This window comes from Misgurnus anguillicaudatus, chromosome 21 (assembly GCF_027580225.2).
Source record: "Misgurnus anguillicaudatus chromosome 21, ASM2758022v2, whole genome shotgun sequence".
Lineage (NCBI taxonomy): Eukaryota > Metazoa > Chordata > Actinopteri > Cypriniformes > Cobitidae > Misgurnus > Misgurnus anguillicaudatus.
The window spans coordinates 56,046,194-56,069,292 of NC_073357.2; the positions used below are offsets into that span (position 1 = coordinate 56,046,194).

Below are 23,099 nucleotides of genomic sequence, written 5' to 3' on the forward strand. Positions count from 1 at the left end.
TCATCTTTATGAGAGGGGTTTTGTTCAATTTCATTCCAACCTTGGTCAATATTTTCACTTCTCGGTATGTGTGGAATGTTGATACTGCAATGTTGATACTGTAATTTGAAGGTTGTGAAATAAACATTTTTTTCCTCTTGTCCATTTCAGCGTCCTTCTGCTTCTGGCCCTGCATCTCTGTTTATTCACTATGATTGGAATGCTGATGTTTTCTAAATCAGATGTAATAATTGATCACACTCTTATTTTTATTTCTCACTCTATTTTTTTTTTTAAATATAACATTTTTGCTACTTGCACCCTTAAAAATAAATGTGCTTCACGATGCCATAGAGCAGAGGTGCCCAAAGTTGGCCACAATGACTTTTATATGTTCTTTTGTTTTATTTACGCATCACAAAAAATGTTAATTGAAATGCAAGGAATGAAATTTAAGTGCAAGGAATTAAAGTGATTTTTTTATATACACGCAATCTCACGAAACTTAACAAACTATAGGTACTATATACTACTATGCAGGTACTATAGGCTAATAATGGAGAGGTCGAGGCAGTGGCACACAGACAAAAGGAAAATGCTTGGCAAAATGATTTTTTTTTACAACAGTTCCCTTTGAAAATATAAAAATGCATTAGTTATGCAAAAACAGAGTAATGTTTGCTTATTTATTTTTTTAAATATTAGAAAATTATAAGGAAAAGTTTGGGCACCCCTGCTATGGAGGAATCATTTCAGACTGAATGGTTTAATAAAAAAACCTTTCTGTTCCATCTAAAGGCTTCTTTAGATTATAAAAGTGTACGAAAGAAATCATTCTTTAAAGAAAATTTGACTGAATGGTTCTTTGATAACGTTAAATTATTTTTCTATGGCATCACTGTGAAGAACCTTTTTTTTAAGAGTGTAGAATAAAGACCTGTTCACGCCAACAATAATACTGATAAAAATTGACTATAAAGATAGTGTAGGTCAACCTGTAAGTCAACTGGTTCCCTGGCAAAAAAAAACTATGCATTTTTCCCATCGACTTTTGGAGTATCGCAAAAATAAGCTCTGTGTTTAAAAAAAGTTTATGACCAGCAAGTTAATCTTCACAGATGAAAATGTATGCATTTTTCTAAAGTGTAAATGCTTTACTAGAAATACAAAACCCAAATTTTGACTTTAAAATTCATTAAAGTTATGGTTATTTATAAAGTCTAACTTGTTGGACAAGACATGTAAGTCTCTTTAACTTTTGTTAAAGCGACAGTAAGTAGGATTTGTATTTTGCATTCAAATGAATAGTGCTCTCTAGCGCCTCGCTTTTCCAAATGGGTGTTGCAAATATGGTAGCCGTTATGTACTCACTGATCTCCTTGTCCGTTTCAGCTGTTTCACGTGTTCTGAACGTAAAAGCGTTGTGTAAACGTGTTGGTAGGCTAGTGCTTTTTATCCCTCTCTGCTATTATAGTTTATCAGTATAGCGGAACGACATGGAAGCCTTCTTGGACTTACCCATCCAACATAAATAAAGAGAAGGAATTTGAAGCTTACAAAAAAAAAGTCAAAATCATTGGCAGAGGTCATTTAACACCAATGAGGACATTTATGAATGAAGACATTGATTTTGACTAATAAAATACAAAAAAAACTACACATTGTTCCTTTAAACACAGAGCTTATTTTTTGCTGTAATTCAAAAGTCTATAGGAAACATGAATAAGCCCGCTAACTTCAGGGTTAGCCTACAAAAATACATCATCCCTGCGTCACTCTATAGCTTAGTCACGTTGATATCACTTTTAAAATAGCTGATGATCTTTTAAACATTGATAGCCATTCAAAATCCATGTGAAACTGTGGCGTACAAGCTTACAATCATAGATATATATATACATAGATATGTCATTCCACCGCTTCATTTAAGTAGACGCGCCGGCCATTTTGGAATTGTCTAGTTGTTAATGTCACTCACAAAACACAACACACACACAACACTAGCTGGGTTTTCATTCAAATGTGAAGCGAATCTTTTCAAAATTCCCTCAAAAAAAAAAGTGAATTAGGTGCGTTTCCATCAAGTTGTTAGAGTGAATGACGATGGTATTGGTAACCTAGTAACTAACAGTAAATAAAATAAAGCACGCTTAGAAAATAAAGACAGGGCATAAATAAATTTAAAATAAAAAAAAATTACTAGCAGTGAAGCTTGCACAAAGGAAGAAAAGCTGAATTTTTGATGCCGGCACTAACAGCAAGGGCATTACGATGTCGTCGAACCCCAAATATGGGAAAGACAACGTCAGCTGATACAGCTAGATGATCAGAATTTGTTCTGCAGATGCGTTTCCATTTCCCATTAGTCGCATTTACTCTTTTTCGCATGAATCAAAAACATTTTTGCAAATTAAGGGATTTGTATTTGAAATTTGGTGTTTCCATCATTCGTTTCTTATGTGATACTTCAAAATGCGCATATAATCATGGCGTTGGAATCCCAGGTACTGGTTAATTTTTCCGCGCCATTATCTCGTCAATTAAGAGAAAACATTTGCATTAAAAAAAAAACGTGTTCCTGATTTTTTTATGTTAATCTGTACGGTAATACCGAGATTATTAATTTATAAAAAATGAAGCAAAAAAACTATTTACAAATTTTAATCTCTGTGTATGTTTTGATAGTCATTCTGAATCTGATCTCTAACAAAATTCCTTCACAAGGATGCAATTTTTTAGATTTCTGCTTAAAAAAAAATTTTTTTAAAGACAAATACCAATCTTTAAGAATTTTTCAGCAGATAAAAAATATAGATAGGATGAAACCGATTTTTTGTTTGTTTATTGTTTGTTTGAAAATTTTCATTTGCTATATTTGTATGTTTATATATTTTAAGAAGAAAATTTTCATGAAAGGAATTTTATGAAACTTGTGAAAATCACATAAAATGCTGGCGGGCAACTTTTCCAAAAAATGCTGGCAGGAAAGAGTTAACGTATGGCATTGGACCGGTCCAATATGGCTGACGACTTGTTTATAGCAGCCCATAGAAGCAGCTGCTAATGACGTATCTATGCGTATATATATATATGAAGAGTTTGGTTCCAAAACGCAATAAATCCATTTTGACAAATTTCGGTAAAAACGTGTTTTTTATTCCAAGAAAGTGACAAGATGAAAACCACTATTTTCTGTTACAAACTTTCACATAGCATCTTTAGGTAATAAAAACATAAAAAATTCAAATTCATAACTTGATTTTCAAAGATTTATTATAAAAACTAATTATTTCTTCCACAAAATGCAATAAATCCATGACAGTTTTTTATTTCAAAATGCTATAAATCTATTAAATCAATGTATAAATGTGCATTCATCTTTACCATTTTATATTTATTTAGTTGACTAGTGGTATACAATGACAAAAAAAAAAAACATTAATGGCATTAACCAAAACACTTACTTGCTGCGGTTATACTTGCATCGTCTCTTTACATTTTTCACAGCGATAAGATGTTAAATGTTTTGGTCCCGCTCGATTTTCGTTGACTTTGAGTAAAATAATGTAAAGTTTTCATAAGATCCTCTGGGGTCAATGTTTTAGCATGAGAAGCTTGATGCTGTCGGGAGAACAAGCAGAAATTATTAGATGTTGATGGCTTACGTTTCTACGGTTCTGAAAACCATCACAGGTTTAGCAATGCAATTAAAGTTTGTTTACAATGTATGTTTACAATAAACATAATGTTATCATCTAGTGGTGCAGATGCTAATATAATTATCGTTAAAGTCACAATGAAATGGAAGTAGCGATTTTCTTATTTACCCCGTTGTGACGTATATCCAAATGAAAAGTAGGACTTGAATTCGTCCATCGAGAGTTGATTGGATTGTTTGAAGTTGGGTCATGTTGCTTTTTACTAATCGCTGCGATCTTTTCCCGGGACTCACGCACCTGCCTTACTCCATGACCCGAAGTAAAGAGAAATCGTTTTTTTTATTATTAAAGATTATGAGGACACATAATTTTTTTAAATGAAGCTCACAGAGTCATTTGTAAAATACCACAATATAAAAAAGTTTTTAATTTTAATTTCTTTGTGACTTTAAAGTAGGGGTGTCACGATTCTCCAAATCCTCGATTCGATTACATTTTCGATTCTAAGGACACGATTCGATCCGATTCTCGATTTTTACATATTTTTTATATGGCATATAATTTAGACAAAAATTATATGCCATTATTTATTGTTATTATTATTATAATACTTTAACATTAACATGCACATTGCACAACTCGCATGGGGGTTTGTGGGCTTCACTTAACGCGAGAGCTTGTAGAGAGAGGATTGCTTCTTGCACACACAGATCGGGCGGATGACGTGACAAATTTTTTTTTATTATTAAATTCGGTCGACTGCTTGTTATTAGCTGTGTCCTTCTAAGCATGCGACCTCTCTGCCTTTCATAGTGGCAGCCACAGAAGTTCAAGAAGAGAACTGAAATGAGACGGTCTAGCCTTCTGAGGACCCAAAATTTGCGTCACCTGTTGCACACGCCCCCAGTAGCGCCCACCGCGCCTGTCAGCAGAAAACAGCGGAGACATTTCTGACTTATTAAAATAAATATGTAATCAGAAAAATATTAATTTATTTTAGAACATATGACACATTGATGTAGATTAATCTATTCAACAGCATATCAAATAATCAACCTAGAAATATACGCAACATAAACAGAATAATATTAACACAAAACATAACTTATAATACTAAAACAGTGACAAGAAAAAGTTTTCTAATAAATACACACTTTTATTTAATAAAGCTTTTAATTGTTTGGGATATCCTCGGCTGTTAAGGATCCATTCGTTGAGGATGCATTTTGGCACAGCTCTTATCAACGCCAGCGAAGGAGGAACGTGGCAAACTCAAAAAATGAGAATTAAAAACAAAGGAAATAGAATGTCAGAAAAGGGTTGCCTGGAATAAATTTTACAAAGTGGTAAATCAGGATGACACCAGTGCAGGCTATGTAATTTGTGCGTTTAATTTAGGCTATTTATTTATTTGTTTTTGTCCCATGTGCGCCGATCGGAGACGGAGTTCACTGCAGATATTTAAGAGCTTTCTAGTCTCGCGGCTGTCATCAGCAGCGTCTTGCATCGCCCAGTCAGCGGATGGCGGGCGGGTGCGGTTTTGAAAACTGGTTAGAAACTGTGCGGATGGATGGTGGACGGATGATGAGTTTTGTTATGCGGTTGCGGATGAAATAATAGTCCATCCGCGCATCTCTAACATGGACTTAATGCACATGGACTTAATGCGCGTGTCTTGGACTCATAGCATCTGAAATAAATCCAGCACCATAAGCAGCTGCGCTTCTCTCTGTCTCACGTGTGCATGCGCTCTCGCATCTGTCCGAAGTCTGAACATAAACTAAAGTAGTAATCCTTATGTATTTGTTCAGTTTTATGCGTTTCATGCAAGCTGAGGCAAACTATCCTTTTGTTTAAAATATAACCCGCTGCATCTTTGCGCCTTCCTCACTATCGCGCACGTGCAGAGAGCTGCGCTCTGTCCAAAGTCAGATCACGTAATCCTGTTTATGATATGCATTTCAAGGAGTTGTACTAGCAATAACTTACATCCCTCGTGTTTAAAATATGATCGCTTTCTGCTGGACAGATGTTTTTAAAGGCATCTCTGAGGGTTTTTTTCCTCGCTTGCCAAGCCGACCAGACGTGAAATGGGGGCGTGGCAGCATCGACGATCCCATTTTTTATTTCGAAGTTCGGAGCTGTGACTTAATTTCGATCGATTTCGATTTAAAATCGAAATCGTGACACCCTTACTTTAAAGTTATCTTTATAGCTATTTTTATACTGTGAACATACTTTTAAATTTAAGGATTTGAACAGTATTCATGTGAATCTTTTTGTAGGACCCCACGAAGAACGGAGAGTGGCAAACATACTTCAAAAACATGCCAATGGCCCTCTCATCACTGCTGGTTCTTCTCACGACCGCCAATAATCCCGACTGTACGTCTTTATTTTTTTATTTTATTTTTTATTTTATTAGGATCCCCATTAGCTGATGCAACAAATGCATCCGCTACTCTTCCTGGGGTCCACACATAACACAAAACTCACATAACAATACACAATCCTTTTATCCAGTCCTACACCACAAACAGCAAATACTCATAAAATACAAATATACATATACCCACTCACATATACACATATACATACAGACACATATACCTCTACATACACATACAATATACTCTATATACTCTTCATTTAACTTTGACGTGTTGGGTGTGAGGTGCGAGTCTCTGAATGACTCAGTGTACAGTCATATATAGTTCAGTGACGCATTCTGCCACTGCTGTGTCGAATCTGCGTGTCATCACCTCTGGTCCATCGCAGTGGAAGCTGTGAGTCATTTGGTTAAACTTTAAAGCACATGATGTCTTGTGATCTCTCACAGTAGCGTGTTGAACTTTTACAGGTACCTGAATGTGTTTACAGATAACAGCTGTAAAGTTACATCTATGGCCTTCCTGTATTTAATGTGATACAATGTAATAACTCATCATCTCTTCCTCTGTTAACAGCCATGATTCCTGCGTACTCCCTGAACCGTGCCTATTCTATATTTTTTATACTGTTTAGTGTGTTCGGTAAGTTGTATGTCAATCATTTAAGTTTAGAGTATGTGACCCATGCATGCATTAGATATTGATTTGTTTTTGTGTGTATGCCAGGAACATATTTGTTGATGAATTTAATGACGGCTATTATTTATAACCAGTTCAGGGGATATTTTCTGGTGAGTGTCTTACTCCATTAAACTGTTTTTATGATTTTTTTGAATAATGCACTAAAAATAACATTAAATGATTAACTTTAGGATCTCCACCCATTTGTTTTAGATGTCAGTCCAGACGTCTATAATCAGGAGACGTCTGGGTATCCGGGCTGCATTTGAGGTGTTGTGCTGTCCAGGGAGAGGACACACCAGCAGTCAATCCGAAGGCCATGTGTAAGATCAGATCTTCTAACTTGATGCATCTAACTGCTTTTTGGACACTTTGCTTATGATTAGCACGAGGAATCCAACTCTTAAAGGGATAGTTCACCCAAAAATTAAAAAAATGTCATTAATGACCTCATGTCGTTCCAAACTCGTAAGACCTCACAGTTTAAGATGTCTTATATTAGCTACTGTATACTGTCCATGTCCAGAAAGGTAATAAAAACATCATCAAAGTAGCCCATGTGACATCAGTGGGTCAGTTAGAATGTGTTGAAGCATCTAAAGTACATTTTGGTCCAAAATAAAAAAAATTACGACTTTATTCAGCATTCTCTTCTCTTCTCTGTTGTGAAGCGTGAAGTCACATGACTGCAGTGACGCTGCTGACGTGTTATCTGGTGCGCCCCAGCTGTTTGTTTTTTTGTGCGCCTGGGCTTCGTTTACTGTCTGAGGGAGAGGCACGCTGCAAGTTTGGAAAAAAAACTTTGCAAACATGTCTGAGGATAACACGTCATCCGCTTCACTGCAGTCTTGTGACTTTAGTCTCGCGCATGCGCTTCACAACAGACGTGGAAGAAAAGAGAATGCTAAATAAAGTCGTTAGTTTTGGACCAAAATATATTTTCGATGCTTCAACACATTCTAACTGACCCACTGATGTCACATGAACTACTTTGATGATGTTTTTATTACCTTTCTGGACATGGACAGTATACCATACATAGATTTTCAATGAAGGGTCAACAAGCTCTCGGACTAAATATAAAACATCTTAAACTGTGTTTCTAAGATGAACGGAGGTCTTACGAGTTTGGACGACATGAGGGTGAGTCATTAATGGCATTATTTTCATTTTTGGGTGAACTATCCCTTTAAACACAGTTTATACGTCAGAATGCATGAAATAGCATTAAACACCCCCTTTAAGATTCGGTCTTGGAGCAAAAATCCGTAACCGTTCACTATTAGTGTTTTTATAATGTGGGGTTTTACTGTATGCCTTGTGACATCACTTCCTCTCCTGTTACTGCTCAGGGAGCGAGTGGCCGTTCCCATGTTTCTGCAGGTAATGGGTAGAGTTCATATGAAGTCTTACTACAGAGCAGCCATCGTTAAGGTTAGTACAGATCTCAGAACAGTTTGTTATACTCGAGTTCTCACTGATCATGACATACAGTGTATTTGTGTCTCAGGCTGCTCAGCAGTTTCCAGATGGCTTTATCAGCGGCGAGGCCTTCCAGAACCTGTTCAACGAACTCGACAAAGATTTTATCAAAGAGGTTTGCTTCCTCTTTTTCAGTATAGAAGCATTAGTTGCACAGTTGGCTGAATATCATGATAATACATTATTTACTGTAAATTTGTAGATGTCATTTACATTTCAAGCTAAGAGCTGGGCAAAAAAAATCATCTGTGATTCTCCAATTCTCATTCGTGTCTCTTCAGTAAAGCCGGTTCCTTGATTAGTATTAAATCGCCATAACCGGCTTTTAGATAGAGGGGCATTTACTACACAGAGCCAAATTTCACCAAGAAGATTGCAAAATCACGTTCATAATCGTCGGAATTCGCCTAGCTTCTCGGTGAAATACGGCTCTGTCTAGTAAATGCAGGCGATTTTTTTTTGCCCAGCCCCAAGATTTATACAAAGCAACGTAACACAAGGTATATTTTTATAAGTTTGTGCACTCCCTGAGAATTTAACCAATTACTTTTGAACTTACAAGAACACTTAAAGTAAATGTTTTGTCTGGTTGACAAAATTCAGAATTGAAGAATTGTGACCCCGGACCAAAAAAAACTTGCACGGGTATATTTTTAGCAATAGCTAACAATACGTCTTATGGGTCAAAATTATCAATTTTATTTTGCCTAAAATCATAAGGATAATAAATAAAGATCGTGTTCCATGAAGATATTTTGTAAATTTCCTACCTTAAATATATAAAAATAGGGCTGGGCATAGATTCATCTAGATTAATCTCATACAAAATAAAAGTAATTTTTTGCCTAATATATGAGTTGGTGCTGTGTATATATATATATATATATATACACACATCTAAGAAATATTTTATTTATATATATTTTTTTATTTATATATAATATAGAATATATAAAAATATAAATAAATATATATACACATGTAAATGTTTCTTAAATACATACACGAATGTGTGTGTATTTATATATACATAATAATTACACACAGCACAAACTCATGTGATGCAAAAAATACTTTTATTTTGTATGAGATTAATCTAGATTCATCTATGTACAGCACTAATAAAAAATTATTTATTGTTAGTAATATGTTTTGCTAAGGACTTCATTTGGACATCTTTAAAGACAATTTCCTAAATATATATATATATATATATATATATATATATATATATATATATATATATATATATATATATATATATATATATATATATATATATTATTTACATCCTCAGATTTTCAAATAGTTGTATCTCGGCCAAATTTTGTCCTATTCTAACAAACCATACATTGATGGAAAGCTTTTTTTCAGCTTTCAGATGATGTATAAATCTCAATTTTAAAAAAATACCTTTATGACTGATTTTGTGGTCCAGGGTCACAATTGGCTCCCTATTCTTTCATTCAAACTGCAGTTTACTAATTTGTCACAACAAATAGCTAATGCAAAATGCAAAAAAGCATGAATTATAAACTATCATGGATTACTATCTGTGTTTTTTTAGGAAACATTTTTTCAATTGACAGCAGTTTTGTGCATAACCCGGTTACATAGAAACTTGGTATTGATTCCCGTAAATGTTATAAACAGGTTAGTCTTGTGTTTTTGTGCAGCATCCACAGAAACCCGAATACAGTTCCTCTGTCCTGCAGCAAATCCAGCGGATCTACAGTCATTACTACATCACTGTACTGGGAAACGTCGTCGCTTTGGCAAACGTCATGTGCATCTGTGTAAGAAACACATCAACGCAAACACCATCCTAAATATACTAATTAAGACAATCAAGAAATGATAAAATATATATATATATATATATATATTGCATGATTAAATGTGTAACTTTTATTAAATGTATTAATAATTTATTATTTGTTTTATTTGTGAAAATATAAAGATATAATGTGGAGTGTCTAGACCAGGGGTCTCCAGCATTTTTGTGAGCAAGGGCTACCACAAAGTAGGGCTACATTTTGATATAGTGTACTTAAAAAGTTTTACTTGTTGATTTTATTTTATTTTACTTGTTGATATGTTTTATCATTGTTTAAAATGTTAACATACATAAAAGAAGCCAGACTAATATACAAAATATGTAATAAATAAATAAATATTACAATTGAGAATATTAATAGAATGTGCTTTGGCGGGCACCTCACACACTCTGTGCGGGCAATCTGGTGCCATGGGCACCATGTTGGAGACCACTGGTCTAGGGCAATTTTATCTAAACTATTCAGCTAACAGTCAGATAATAATTGAAAAATTAAAATCATTAATTAATGGACCTTTACCTAATGAGCTCTTGTTTTATAAACGTGCAATGAGGACATCTTGTGGATAGTAGATGTAACAACAGCCTCATAGCTTCATCAGTCCATCACGTGCATAAAACAGTACACAAATAGCTCAGGTTCTTCTCTGATATCTTCTGGATTTCTTTCTGCAGACTGTGTTGGTTCTGGATTCAGAGAAATCTGCATCAGAGAGAAATTACTACTACATGGAGGTACAGTATCATCATTTCAGCTTCATAATGGTGTTATCGGTTAGTTTATGTGTAAACAATTTTATCACTTGCTGTATATTGTCTAACATAATGTTTGATAATTTTTTAAATAGCAATGAAACCTTTATGCTATCCGTATATAAAGTACAGAGTGCATCAATGAATAATGCAAATATATTTTCTGTCTTCTAGATCATCAACTGTGTTTTCATCATGTACTATTTAATAGAGATGTTACTAAAAATACTGGCTTTTGGTTGGAGAGGTTACCTGTCTTATAAAAGTAACGTTTTTGATGGAGTTCTTACTGTTGTTCTGCTGGTAAGACATTTTTTATTAATTTATACGTGTGATTTAATTCAAAATCAAACCCTACTAGAGGTTTCACTACTAGAGGATAAAGTTAAAGTTGGTAAAGAAATGATTTTGGTTATTGAAGATGGTTTTGTATTCTTTTATTCTTGACAGGCGATTCAGATTGCTATATTAATCACATACAGGATTTCTCTTTCAAAAGTGTGAGTACTGTATGTGTAGTTTGTGCTACACTGAAAAAAATGATTCATTGAATTTAATCAGTTTTTTTTAAGGTAAGTGGTTGCAATCAATTTATTTAAGCTACATTTAAACAAAAATGATTAGTAACGTAAAATAAAATATAAAACTTTTGTTTAAATGTAGCTTAAATAAATTGATTGCAACCACTTACCTTAAAAAAATTATTAAATTCAATGAATCATTTTTTTCAGTGTATTATATGTGACCCTGGACCACAAAATCCGTCATAAAAGTTATTTACTTTTACTTTCCATTGATGTATGGTTTGTGATGATGTGACAATATTTGGCAAAGATGTAACTATTTGAAAAACTGAAATCTGAGGGGGCAAAAATATTACAATTTTGAGGAATTCGACTTAAAAGTTGTCCAAAGGAAGGCCTTAGCAACTGCATCCACTCACAAAAATATATTTTTTATATATTTATGGTAGGAAATGTACAAAATATCTTCCATGATCTTTACATAATATCCAGTGTTCGAATTGGGGGGGCTGGAGTGGTCCTGGACCTCAAGCATTGAGGGACCCCCATAAAGCACAAACATATAAATTGGGGGTCCCCTGGTTTTTATTAAAATTAAAATACTAAATGAATTTAAAATTCTTGTGCTGCGCTGCCACAAAGCGATACTGTTAATTATTTGTCCTAATTTCGCATTAAACTAATCCAAAAGATTTCTTTCTGAAATAAATGTAAATTTCTCAAGTGCGCCTCACGCTGTTTTCTGGAGGAATTGACAGATTGTTAGATTCAGGATTGGGTTAGGGGCTTTTAAAACATTATTCTCAAACTATTATTTCAATTAATTTGAGGGGTAAAATGGTTAGGGTTTGGATTAGCCTAATCTGGGGTTTCTTTGATTAAAACGTTGATCCACAACCAACAAAAAATGTTGATCCAGGATCACATATACTAATCACAATATCACAATAACAAATATACGCGTCACACGTGTGACTTATGAGACTGACTTTGTGCTTCAGGGTCACATATGAAGTATTGTTGAAATGATTTCTCAAATCATCTCCCGTGTTGTTCTTTCAATGACTTGATCTGATGATTTTTGTCATTCTGACAGGGATTCGGGGTCAAAGCATTTAATATCATTATGGGAGATGGTGCGACTGGTCAACATGTTAATCGTTTTCCGCTTCCTCAGGATAATTCCAGAAATCAAGGTTGGCAATACGAATCATAGTAACAACACACACACATGAAGTCCACAATTTATATTTTTGTTCAGGTGATATGTGACCCTGTGTCTTTTAAATCCATGCTAAAGTCTCAGAATCTAATGTTGAGATTTGGAGCGTTTGATTTCATACTTGGACATGATCTTATTTAATATTAAAGTTTTCACAAAAATATAATTCATTAAATTCATTGATTGTTTTCACTTTAGTTGATGGCTGTAGTGGCCAGCACTCTTGTGGACCTGGTGAAAAACTTACGGGCATTTGCTGGAATTTTATTGGTGAGAGCCGACTCAGTATTTGTGTCACTTCTTGGTTGTGATCTCAGTTTCCTAACATCTGTGTCCTGTCTGATCCAGGTGGTTTACTATGTGTATGCAGTTTTTGGTATCTGGCTTTTCCAGGGTGCTATAACCGCCCCATCAAACATGAGGTACCTTTTATTAACATCCAGTGAAAGATGAAGTCTGATGATTAAGTGTTGTAGTCAAGACTGCCTAAACCGAGACCAAGACAAAACCAAGACTTTGAGGGCTTAAGACCTGATGATAAGACCAGACAGGCCAAGATGCCATAATTAAAGTAAATGCAGGGGTAAATTTTATGTATAGATTTTGAGCAAACAAATACAAACACTAAGTGGACGATATGGATTTCTTTTTTTTATATTTTCAAGGCCGAAATAGTGATTTTACATAAACATTAACAAGAAGTTAATATTAAGTGACATTTTAGACACAATTTCATAAAACAGCACTTTTGCTCTTGTGATGATGGCGCTGCGTGTAGATTTTAGCGGCATCTAGTGGTGAGATTCTGAATTGCAATGGCTTAGTCCACAGCTCACTCCTCACTTTCGAAGCACACAGAGAGGACAAACATGTCATCGTCTAAGACAGCGTAGTGATGAAATGCGCTCTAAAGAGAAGTTTGTTTATTTAGGGCTACTTTAAAAACATGTCGGCACGAAATAGCAACTTCCATGTAAGGGGACCTGCGGCGTATGTAGATAAAAACGGCTCATCCTAAGGTAATAAAAACAACACAGTTCATTATTTAAGGTCTTTATACACCAGTGATAATATAGTTATGTATATAATATTGCATTTCTGTCAAGAGATCTTTCTAAAAGTTGCACAATGCACCTTTAATTATATCAGATGTTATAAAATAAATATTAAGATCTCATTTAAGCACTTTTTGCAATCATATCTTGAATTTTTTGGGCTTTTGTATTTTGTTGCCTGCCATTTTTAACCCAAACTCCCATTTATTTCAAAATGTATTTTTCACCAATACATTCTTTGGCCGTTTTTGTATATTTTGAAATATATTTAAAAAATATATATATTTTAAAGCATTTATATTCATGTTGCATTGGAAGAAAAACTTTGTATGTTACAAAACTGCAAACATAACAACTTTGAAAATATTCAAATTTAATATATTTTAAACCGCAAAAATAAACTTATAATTTTATATCTTATTCATACTTATGCATTTTACGCTTACATTTTAAACAAAAAATTTATTTTGGCCAGTAAAAATTTAAATTTTTTGTCGTATGTGTTGTAAAATTAGAAATGCATTTTGAAATATATATAAATATATGAAGGTTAAAACTTAATATATTTTAAAATCCAGAAAAATATTTAAAAATTATTTCTGATCCAATGACTAACAAAAGAAATCAAATAAGTCGTCATTGATTGATTTTGAAGCAGGATGTTTTTTTATTTAATCACATTAGTGATGTTAACAAATAAATCAGCCTGCAACTTCTCCACAGCTGTGGTCTTGTCCCGTCTTAAAATAAAAACTAAGTCGTCTAAAGCCTGGAGTGTAATGATAATGATAATGTTAATGGCAACCTGTTGTAAGCATACAGTATATGTGTGTGCGCATGTGAAGCATGTAGCAGATGGCGTAGTGTTGATAGCTGTAAATAAAGAAACCAATGTTGCTTTTTATGAAATGTTTTATTCAATGGACTCAGTTTTTACATATATGCAAACGTGCACGCACAATCGAACGCACAACCTTAAAAAGTATAGTTTATTTGACTCGTACGTGTACACAGACGTTCGACCAAACATGACCGAAGCGTATAATGTATGCCGGGTTTCAAAAATCTGATGAAAAGTCTTCTGATGACAAAAATGATGTCAAGCGCACTGTACGCGGACCCTCGTGTACACATAAGAAATAGACTATACTTTGCCCTTTAGTAAGGGACCGAGACAAGACCAAGTCCAAGTGAAGTCAAGACCGAGACAAGACCTAGATCATCCAAAAATTTGGTTTTAAGACCGGTATCAAGTACTTGAACACTACTGATGATGTACAGTATTACTAGATAAAGATTCTCATGTGATGCAAATGTTGTGCATTACAGTTCATGAATTGTGTTGTTACTCAATATGTCATGAATCTCAATTGAATCTAAACCTCTTTTCTCAGTGTGATCTATAACTCCAGTATTGTGAACCTCACTGGTGCCTACACCATGAGTTGTGGCTCTTACGAACAGCTGGAATACTGGCCAAACAACTTTGATGATTTCGCTGTAAGTTTCCCAGAGAATAATCATCTTGGCTTTTCTTCCCATGATGCACTTTTCTTCCACATGACCATTCATCATTTGAGCTATATTGCATCCAAAAGCTTTCCAACAAAATCTAACTTTTAAAGGGATAGTTCATTCTGTCATCATTTTCTCATCCTCATGTTGTTCTTAATCTTTATGTTTTTTTTTATTTTGTAAATGATGGTAAGCACACAGCTGATTTACTTCCATAGTATGAAAAAAAATAAGATGGAATTCAATGGGTACCAACTACTGTGTGCTTACATCATTTATCAAAATATCTTCTTCATAATTTATCACAATACTTCTATAATATTTGTTTTCCTACTATGGAAGTTAATGGATACAGAAGCTGTGTGCTTACCATCATTTATCAAAATATCTTCTTTTGTGTTCAAAATAAAAAATCTTATACCGGTTTAGAACAACATGAGGATGAGAAAATGAAAATTTTGGGTGCACTATTCCTTTAATGGATCGGCTGGCATTATGTATCATATTTAAATGGTCTTATAATGAGTGCTTTAGTAATAGGAATATTAAAGATTGTGAGCTTTGACATTGTTTAATGGCTTAGTTGTTGAAGGATATTTGTTTCGGTTGCAATGCTATGAAGTAAAAAAGATACTGTATCTAAACATACACCAATGCAATATACATGTACAATGCCGTTAAGTTTGATCACCAAGAAAACACATTTGGGTGATTCTCACGAAATCCAGATTTAGAAGGTGTCCAGCATCAGAAAAGCCCTTGAAGCCAATTTTTTTGCACAAATAAGATTAAGGTATGAACTTACTATAACCATTATTTTTAGAGGACTAAACAAATATTTACAATTTTTTTTTTAGATTATTATTATTAACAAAAATTATCATTATATTGATATGGGTTTCAAAAATCTGATGAAAAAGTCAAAAAATGATGTCAAGCGCACTGTACGCGGACCCTCGTGTACACATGATATTACATTAAATATATGCATTTACAAACTCATGTTTCGGTAATGAGAACTTAAAAGTTATCTATGACAAACTAAACTTCAACTTTTATCTGGAGAGAAAAAATAAGAACTGCTTACCAGGTAGCCATCTTGAGTGTCACAGTAAATAATGTTTTTTTGTTAAAAGTTAGTTCCTTGAGGGCTTAAACATTGATTGAAATTTGTTGCGGAGGATGAGAAATTTTTTCTTGGACACATTTATATTCCTTATTATTGTCTCTACATTTAGCAATGATCACCAAATACCACATGTTTCTGTACTGTAAATGTTTATAGTATAACATGCACTAAAGCTTTTTATTTTTTAGATTTTTTAATTATAAATATTTTCATGTCAAAGAACCCAAATCCAGTCATAGACATGTTGCGGTAATGAAAAATTTCCCCATAAATGTGGAAAATCAACAAAATTGGTTTGTATTCATGTGAAATCATGTGCAAAATAGTACATGAAGAGATGTTTGTTATTGTATGCTTCTTATTTAATAGCATTTACTTTTTTTATCAAAATGTTTCATGACACCTCATAAGTCTTAATTTGAGCGAGAATCTCCCCTTTACTTATGCATATGTGTCTTGTAATGCAAGTCGCTTTGGATGAACACATCTGCAAAATGCATGAACATAAATGTTGTCAAATTCTGTCTCTTTCAGTCCTCTTTGGTCCTGCTGTATAACATCATGGTTGTGAATAACTGGCATGTCTTCACAGAGGCATACACCAGATATACTACAGAGTAAGAGCAGCTCCATCAACACACATGCCATTGTTTGTTTTGGATGGGTGGGATTTTGTAACCTCATACCCCAATCCTCTCTTGTCAGGTGGTCTTTGGTGTACTTTGTGGCCTGGTGGTTGACGTCTTCAGTTATGTGGGTCAACCTGTTTGTGGCCCTCATTTTGGAGGTATGATGTAGATCTTTTATTGTAAATAATTATATGTTTGATGGTAAGTCGGTACTTTAGAAACAATACTGATGTTTAGTGATGAAATAAATAATCAATGAATTCCTACATCTCACTGTTATACATTGTGTCCAGAACTTCACATATAAGTGGGACAGAAGTAACACGCTGTCTGTTGCGGAAGTGGAGATGATCGCATATCAAAGCACCGTTCAGCTCATGTTCAGGTATGAATTTAATTTTGAGCAATAAACAGGACTGTGATTTACTCTCATTTTGCATTGTGTTGTGATTTTTGCGGTCACACAAGTGCAGCATAAGTTCTCATTTAAAGCTGAAAATCTTTCTGTGGCTCATTTGGTAGATCATTGAAATTTGAAGTGCAAAAGGTCATGGGTTTGATCCCAGCGAATACATATACTTGTTATGAACTCTGTCTGTGTACCCTGTCTTGTACTCTTATTTTGAAGTCATGTCTGTGTCATCCATGTCTGTAGTTCTTTGTAGTTCTTTTGTTCATTGGTCCGTGTGATGATTGTTCCCCAGGTGTGTCTTGTTTTCCCTGATTACTCTGTGTATTTAAGCCTAGTGTTTCCAGTGTCTGATGTCGATCGTTATTTGATGTTATGGTGTTTTCGTGTTCCGTGTTCTTGGTTCCTTGTTTGACTACCTGCTATGTTTTTGTTTGTTTGTTGTTATTTTTAATAAAACTCACTGCATTTGGATCCGCATCCTGTCTTGTTGGATTTACCCGTAACAGAACGATCGACCATTAAGGATCCAGCAGCAATTCCTCGCTCCCCTGTGTGTTTCCCCTCGTGCTTCCAAGGTTTCCCTGTGTTTTGTCCGACCCCGCTCACAAGATGACTTCCGCCGTGTCTGAGCCGGTGCACAAGTCACCAGGTTATCCGGTTCATCCCGTGAAAGCCCGGGTCGGCTGCTTAATCTCCAGTGTGTTGGATTACCCGCTGATCACTGTCCGAGCGACCAGAATCCCTGGACCGCTCGTTCTCTCGAGTGAATCTTTCCCAAGTGAATCTCCGAGTGAATCCCCGAGTGAATCCCCGAGTGAGTCCTCGAGTTTGTCTTCGAGTGCGTCCTCGAGTGAATCCCCGAGTGAATCCCCGAGTGAATCCCCGAGTGAGTCTTTCCCGAGTGAATCTTTCCCAAGTGAATCTCCGAGTGAATCTTTCCTGAGTGAATCTTCCCTGTGTAAATCTCTGAGTGAGTTTTCCCTGTGTAAATCTCTGAGTGAATCTTCCCTGAGTCAATCTCCGAGTGAATCGTCCCCGAGCAGATCCCCAAGTGAATCATCGGCCAGCAGGTGTGTTACATCACATGAGACAGCTACAGAGCTCTTGAAACTGTTTGTGCCCATTGATTCACTGAAGGCCTCGGAGCTCCTAAAACTTTTTAATCTGTGTGAATCGTCAATGTTAGCACTGGCATTGTGCTATGTTTTTTCAGTGTGTGGCTCACCAGTTCAACGGCAGGTCAACCAGACTCATGAACACGAGTCCTCTGAGCCGAGTGAATCTCCCGAGTCCTCTGAGCCGAGTGAATCTCCCGAGTCCTCTGAGCCGAGTGAATCTCCCGAGTCCTCTGAGCCGAGTGAATCTCCCGAGTCCTCTGAGCCGAGTGAATCTCCCGAGTCCTCTGAGCCGAGTGAATCTCCCGAGTCCTCTGAGCCGAGTGAATCTCCCGAGTCCTCTGAGCCGAGTGAATCTCCCGAGTCCTCTGAGCCGAGTGAATCTCCCGAGTCCTCTGAGCCGAGTGAATCTCCCAAGTCCACTGAATCTTCTGAGTTCCCCGAGTCCCCTGAATCTTCTAAGTCCCTTGAATCTTCTGAGTTCCCTAAGTCTTCTGATTCCCCTGAGCTGAGTGAGTCTTCTGATTCCCCTGAGCCGAGTGAGTCTTCTGATTCCCCTGAGCCGAGTGAGTCTTCTGATTCCCCTGAGCCGAGTGAGTCTTCTGATTCCCCTGAGCCGAGTGAGTCTTCTGATTCCCCTGAGCCGAGTGAGTCTTCTGATTCCCCTGAGCCGAGTGAGTCATCTGAGCCGAGTGAGTCATCTGAGCCGAGTGAGTCATCTGAGCCGAGTGAGTCATCTGAGCCGAGTGAGTCATCTGAGCCGAGTGAGTCATCTGAGCCGAGTGAGTCATCTGAGCCGAGTGAGTCATCTGAGCCGAGTGAGTCATCTGAGCCCCATTGGTCAGCTAGTGTGGTCACCGCGATGCCCCAGAGACTCTTTGTCGTCACCAAGACTATGGCCAGTGCTGAACTCTCTGCATGTCCCAAGATGACTGTCCCCAAGCTCTTTGCCCTCACTGTCTGGTCTGAGATGTCAATATGTGAACTCACTGCCCTGTCTAACCAGGCCCAGAGGGCCTCTCTCTGTTCTCTTCTACCCAGGTTCATGATACCACCAGCACCACCCTGGTATCCAGTCCCTCTCTGGTCTCCGGCTCCGCCCTGGCTTCCCGCCCTGCCGGCTCCGCCCTGGCTTCCCGCCCTGCCGGCTCCGCCCTGGCTTCCCGCCCTGCCGGCTCCGCCCTGGCTTCCCGCTCTGCCGGCTCCGCCCTGGGTTCCCGCTCTGCCGGCTCCGCCCTGGGTTCCCGCTCTGCCGGCTCCGCCCTGGTTGCCAGTTCTGCCGGCTCCTCCTTGGTCCCTGTCTCCGCCTGCGGCTCCTCCTTGGTCCCTGTCTCCGCCTGCGGCTCCTCCTTGGTCCCTGTCTCCGCCTGCGGCTCCTCCTTGGTCCCTGTCTCCGCCTGCGGCTCCTCCTTGGTCCCTGTCTCCGCCTGCGGCTCCTCCTTGGTCCCTGTCTCCGCCTGCGGCTCCTCCTTGGTCCCTGTCTCCGCCTGCGGCTCCTCCTTGGTCCCTGTCTCCGCCTGCGGCTCCTCCTTGGTCCCTGTCTCCGCCTACGGCTCCGCCCTGGCTCCAGCCTCCGCCCGCGACTCCGCCCTGGCTCCAGCCTCCGCCCGCGGCTCCGCCCTGGCTCCAGCCTCCGCCCGCGGCTCCGCCCTGGCTCCAGCCTCCGCCCGCGGCTCCGCCCTGGCTCCAGCCTCCGCCCGCGGCTCCGCCGTGGTCCCTGTCTTTGCCTACGGCTCCGCCCTGGCCCTTGGACTTTCATGGCCTTGGCCCACCATCCCTCCCCCGGGTCCACCTCCATGCCACCGCCCTCCTAGACTGTTGTACTTTGGGGTTTTCTGGGGGGCGTCTGGAAGCCGCCCTTTGAGGGGGGGCTATGTTATGAACTCTGTCTGTGTACCCTGTCTTGTACTCTTATTTTGAAGTCATGTCTGTGTCATCCATGTCTGTAGTTCTTTGTAGTTCTTTTGTTCATTGGCCCGTGTGATGATTGTTCCCCAGGTGTGTCTTGTTTTCCCTGATTACTCTGTGTATTTAAGCCTAGTGTTTCCAGTGTCTGATGTCGATCGTTATTTGATGTTATGGTGTTTTCGTGTTCCGTGTTCTTGGTTCCTTGTTTGACTACCTGCTATGTTTTCGTTTGTTTGTTGTTATTTTTAATAAAACTCACTGCATTTGGATCCGCATCCTGTCTTACCTGGATTTACCCGTAACAATACTGATGACATGCATAAATACAGTAGAAATGCACCGTTGCTTTGGATAAAAGCATTTGCCAAATGCATAAATGTAAATGTTTTCTTCACTTTTTTAAACTATGGGTCATGATTTGCTTTTGGTGGAATTGGTGTGTTTACATTTACATTAATGCATCTTGCATTATTGCATTACAAGGTATACAGTAAATAATTTTTAGCATGTGTGTTCCCTGGGTTCGAACCATAGACTGTTAAAAATATGGACGTAGTGTCCGTGACGTCCAAATGTGGAATAAAATATAATCATCAAGTTTGGTGTAATATGATTTTTTTACATACATTTTTACATCATTTGTCAAAGATTATTTAAAAACAGAGCTGTTTTCAGTATATGTCAGGACAAATATTACAAAAACTTAAAATGTGCATTTAGAAATTATATTTTGAATTATTATTTACGCTTACATGCCATCAAGGTGGATAAAATATTTAATATTTCTCATTCTTTGGCACAATTGGCGGTAACACCATTTAAAGGAATAGTCTACTCATTTTCAATATTAAAATATGTTATTACCTTAACTAAGAATTGTTGATACATCCCTCTATCATCTGTGTGCGTGCACGTAAGCGCTGGAGCGCGCTGCGACACTTCAATAGCATTTAGCTTAGCCCCATTCATTCAATGGTACCATTTAGAGATAAAGTTAGAAGTGACCAAACACATCAACGTTTTTCCTATTTAAGACGAGTAGTTATACGAGCAAGTTTGGTGGCACAAAACAAAACGTAGCGCTTTTCTAAGCGGATTTAAAAGAGGAACTATATTTTATGGCGTAATAGCACTTTTGGGAGTACTTCGACTCGCCTGAAATTTCCGCTCCCCTTCTCACTCTCATCATGGGAGAGGGAGGTTGTTACTGCGCCGAGTCAAAGCACTCCCACAAGTGCTACCACGCCACAAAATATATTTCCTCTTTTAAATCCGCTTGGAAAAGCGCCACGTTTTATTTTGTACCACCAAACTTGCTCGTATAACTACTCGTCTTAAATAGGAAAAACGTTGATGTGTTTGGTCACTTCTAACTTTATCTCTAAATGGTACCATTGAATGAATGGGGCTAAGCTAAATGCTATCGAAGCGTCGCAGCACGCTCCAGCGCTTATGTGCACGCACACAGATGATAGAGGGATGTATCAACAATTCTTAGTTAAGGTAATAACATATTTTAATATTGAAAATGAGTAGACTATTCCTTTAACATTTTCACATCCATTCAGTCTTAACTTTCATAAAAATGGTGCAAATGTAATTTTTTTATTGCATAAAATTAACATAAATACACTGTGCATTGAAATAAATATGGACGTAGTGTCCGTGACGTCACCCGTAGGTTTGTAAAGAGCATTTCTGAAGCCCATAGTAGGCGGAGCCTGCCGTCGGCATCTTGGCAGCGCGTCTCTCCTGGATAACGAAAAATCGGCAAAGAACCGGGACGTTGGTGGTCCTGGTTGTTGAAATCAACAACTAGCTCGACCGGAGTGACAGCAGCGACAATTTACCTGTCACTCAAATGGTCCTGCCCTTTATAATGCAGAACTTTAAGGCTTAATATAATTTAAACGGATGAGTTACAAAAGAGGAAAGTTTCCCCTTTGTACTCATAACCTTTTGCTCTCCCAATGCAATGCATGGATTTTTATGTTGTGCTTGTTGATTTATCTTACAGTATTGTTCTTCACAAAATTGTCTTTTTTTCCTCTTCTATCTATAGAGAGCATGTCCAAGAGCCAACAGAGGAAGAATTACTAGCACAACTACAACAACACCCTCATCTCCACCTCACCTGGTGACCCTAAGCTCATACACCCTTATCTTCACCTCACGTGATGTCTTTAATACATACAATGACATAATTGTGGCAAAACATCCAGAATCCTCTAGGATTGAGAAGGCCTCGTGTTTACTAATCCATCAATTTCTGAAGGCCTGTTTTCCATTATGGGATCTGTGTTCTTTCAGTTCAGCCGAAGAAAGGATGTGTGTGTTTTCATGTTTAGAAGAACAGCGGTTTTTCGTGAGACTTTAGATAAAGACTTAAAGGGACCCTCCACTTTTTTTTTAATAGGCTCATTTTCCAGCTCCCCTAGAGTTAAACATTTGATTTTTACCGTTTTGGAATCCATTCAGCTGATCTCCGGGTCTGGCTGTACCACTTTTAGCATAGCTTAGCATAATTCATTGAATCTGATTAGACCATTAGCATCGCGCTAAAAAAGAACCGAAGAGTTTTCGATTATTTTCCTATTTAAAACTTGACTCTTCTGTAGTTACATCATGTACTAAGACGCCAGAATGAGAGTATAGTTCCTAGTCATATCTGCCAAGAAAATCACCACTTTTATTTTTCCGTCGGTCTTAGTACACGATGTAACTACAGAAGAGTCAGTTTTAAACCTGGTACAATCATACAGCAAAAAATTAATCTGTGGTAAAATTATAAGGGGTGGTTTCGCAGACA

General features: G+C 37.4%; 1 protein-coding gene across 2 annotated transcripts in view; it reads left to right on the forward strand.

Annotated features, from left to right (window-relative positions):
- tpcn2 (two pore segment channel 2) overlaps positions 1–22,699 on the forward strand; it is a 32,667-nt gene extending 9,968 nt beyond the window's left edge. Inside the window, exons 7-26 of one of the 2 annotated variants that reach the window (XR_008646724.2) lie at positions 151–223; positions 5,924–6,023; positions 6,605–6,670; positions 6,755–6,819; positions 6,923–7,032; positions 8,062–8,143; positions 8,220–8,306; positions 9,868–9,987; positions 10,704–10,763; positions 10,956–11,084; positions 11,232–11,281; positions 12,402–12,501; positions 12,726–12,797; positions 12,876–12,949; positions 14,977–15,082; positions 16,761–16,843; positions 16,932–17,013; positions 17,149–17,240; positions 22,353–22,532; positions 22,566–22,699. Coding sequence is in view for 1 of the 2 variants with exons in the window: in XM_055214362.2 (XP_055070337.2) it covers positions 151–223; positions 5,924–6,023; positions 6,605–6,670; positions 6,755–6,819; positions 6,923–7,032; positions 8,062–8,143; positions 8,220–8,306; positions 9,868–9,987; positions 10,704–10,763; positions 10,956–11,084; positions 11,232–11,281; positions 12,402–12,501; positions 12,726–12,797; positions 12,876–12,949; positions 14,977–15,082; positions 16,761–16,843; positions 16,932–17,013; positions 17,149–17,240; positions 22,353–22,431 (1,630 nt within the window). In the remaining variant the exon portion in view is untranslated. Of the gene's footprint in view, positions 1–150; positions 224–5,923; positions 6,024–6,604; positions 6,671–6,754; positions 6,820–6,922; positions 7,033–8,061; positions 8,144–8,219; positions 8,307–9,867; positions 9,988–10,703; positions 10,764–10,955; positions 11,085–11,231; positions 11,282–12,401; positions 12,502–12,725; positions 12,798–12,875; positions 12,950–14,976; positions 15,083–16,760; positions 16,844–16,931; positions 17,014–17,148; positions 17,241–22,352 lie in introns of both variants that reach the window. The other variant, XM_055214362.2, reaches the window with a different exon arrangement.
- Positions 22,700–23,099: the final 400 nt, after the last annotated feature.